A 2,500-nucleotide genomic window follows, 5' to 3' on the forward strand; every position below is an offset into this window, starting at 1 on the left:
TATATAACAGGCTCTATCAGTGCTGCAGTTGACTAAAATTGTAGTATATTATCCATATTAGCTCATTATTTCCTTTATACTCAATGTGATAGAAGTATTGCTGTTTTATGGGAGGACAAAAGACAACTTTATTTTTTCGTATTTTTGTGCTGTCATGAACGAATACGAAACATATAACCCCCTACAATAAAGATAACAAGAAGAGGTAGAGAAGAGGAATGAAACCTGTGCTTGTGACTGTGAGTGCCACAATGAAAGGCATCCATATTGGCACAGGAGCACATTTTAGACACTGGGTATGGATTGAGTCACCTTCCACTTCTCGTTCTGCCTGCACATCCTTCATCGGCGGTTCTTTAGAGCAAGGGTTCATCAACTTAATGTCTGCTATCGCTCTATAGAGACAGTGCTTGCTAGAGACCATGGATGGGTGCCATTCAAGGCTCTCTCTCCTGCTGGTGCTAGGAAAAAGTGGTGCCATCTAGGTTTTGGACGTTAAGCTAGCACGGTATTACGGTAATTATAGTAATTATGACTGCAGTAGCCATCATCACTCATTCCTTTTTCATAGCACAATAAAATAGCATAGTATTCCAAAATCCCCGAACGCCATGTACGTCATGACGCCCGTCGTCAGGCCAAAGCTCCTACGTCATGTATGTCATGACACCCGTACGCAGTGGGTTATTTTAATAGTTTGGATTTTTCTACAAGGTGGATGATAATGGGAATACTCAATGGTTTGCAGTTCACTAACAGTTGCAAGAAGAGGAGGTATTTCTTTATTTCAGAAGTAGTGAATGGAAATTTTATTTGAATTTCTTTGACTGACATTTGAATTTTCCAAATTGGAAATCAAACATTTAGTGTTTATAACTGTTATTCGCATTTTTAACCCTTTGACTTAGACTTCTCCATAATAGGATGTCAGGCATCACCCACAACACCTGTGAGAAATCTGGCATATAGGCTACTTGACTGACTCTAGCAGTCACTGTTATACCACTGTGATACCATTAGTGTGTCATTGTACTCAAGAGTTTCTTAGTAGTTGTATTATAAGAAAAGAAATAATTTACATGCTATGTAATTTCTGAAACTACTTTTCATATTCACAACAATATGTTTTTAGCTGTTAAAATTAAATTTTTATTGCAGAGAAACAGTTCATTCTAATTGCATTGGAAATACCATTCTCAGTGTAAAATGGCAGACAGTTGATATTATCATTTATGTTATGTACAAGAAAATGAAGATCATATTATTATGAAACTTAGGATGAAGTAACAGATTGTGTTTTGACCTGTGTAAGCTACATCTGTAGCTCTTGTTAAGAGTTATGGAGATTCAAAGAGGCAATTAGAATTACTTTTCTTTATTTTTAAGTTAGTCTTTAAGGTTTTCAGTATTATTTTTTCTAGTATAATTTTTATTTTTATTTAAATGTAGATGATTCATTAATGCTAAATACCGAAAAGCATTTTGCTTTTTGCTATCATGTATGCCTAACATTTAGATATGGATGTGATAAGAAATTGGAAACTAAATATTGCTTTAGCAACCTTAACTTATCAGTGTGGGAATTGATGGACAATGAATAATTCTGCCAAAAGTATGTTTCAAGATCTGGAATATTTGTACTTAAAGTGTAAAAGGTTTATAGTATTCTTGTACTAATTGCTTCATACTTTTTTTCTCAATTCTAACATAGAATGCTTTGAACTTTAAAGATTTTTTTATTGTAAAATTACTACGTAAAGGAGGACATTGCACAGATGGTCTAATCACATAAATGTTTTTCCTTTTACAGTATCAGTCACCACATGCATACTATGGAGTATTTGATGGGCATGCAGGCACAGACGCTGCTGTGTATAGCGCTGCGCACCTGCATCAGTACATGATCCAAAATCCCCAGTATGAGACAAACCCCGAAGCTGCGCTCAAACACGCCTTCCACATCACTGACACAAACTTCATCAAGAAAGCAGGAAAAGAGGTAGGCTTTGATTCAGTTTTTGTATAGGATTGGCTATTTGCTTGTCAATTGTTACTTAGAAATAGAATAGAAAGTGCTGAGCTGAATACTTGTGGTAACTGAGATGAAGCTTAGATGTTTTTATTGTGGATATAGAAAAGAAAGGATGAGATATTTTGGGATCAGCACTGTCTGGTTAACATTTGGATACATGTAAACACAGAATGACTACATCTTTAATGTAGTCAAAATATGCAAGTGTAAATATAATTTATTTCAAGGAAATGGAAATAAAAGGCAAATATCAGCTTAACCCATTAGCAGTGGTTGGCATGATTTGCTGCAAAGGTAGAGTCGGTCATAGACGCGGATGGCATCGTGCCAAACATGTAAAATAGCCGTCCTACTGCTCAGACCTTTTTTTAATACCGCAACCAATGGGTTAACCCATTGTGTATGGGTGTCATGACATACATGTTGGCTCTGATTAGGCCTAAAAGACAGGAGTCAATGCGTACATGA

The 2,500-nt window shown here is 35.9% G+C and overlaps 1 protein-coding gene across 1 annotated transcript in view; it reads left to right on the forward strand.

Annotated features, from left to right (window-relative positions):
- LOC122257973 (protein phosphatase 1F-like) overlaps positions 1-2,500 on the forward strand; it is a 247,433-nt gene that overhangs the window by 100,953 nt on the left and 143,980 nt on the right. Inside the window, exon 4 of the mRNA XM_086542932.1 lies at positions 1,811-1,999. Coding sequence (XP_086399058.1) covers positions 1,811-1,999 — 189 coding nt within the window. The remainder of the gene's footprint in view (positions 1-1,810; positions 2,000-2,500) is intronic.

The sequence above is a fragment of the Penaeus japonicus genome, unplaced genomic scaffold, assembly GCF_977035675.1.
Source record: "Penaeus japonicus unplaced genomic scaffold, GWHDUDI00000001_assembly GWHDUDI00000013, whole genome shotgun sequence".
Classification (NCBI taxonomy): Eukaryota; Metazoa; Arthropoda; class Malacostraca; order Decapoda; family Penaeidae; genus Penaeus; species Penaeus japonicus.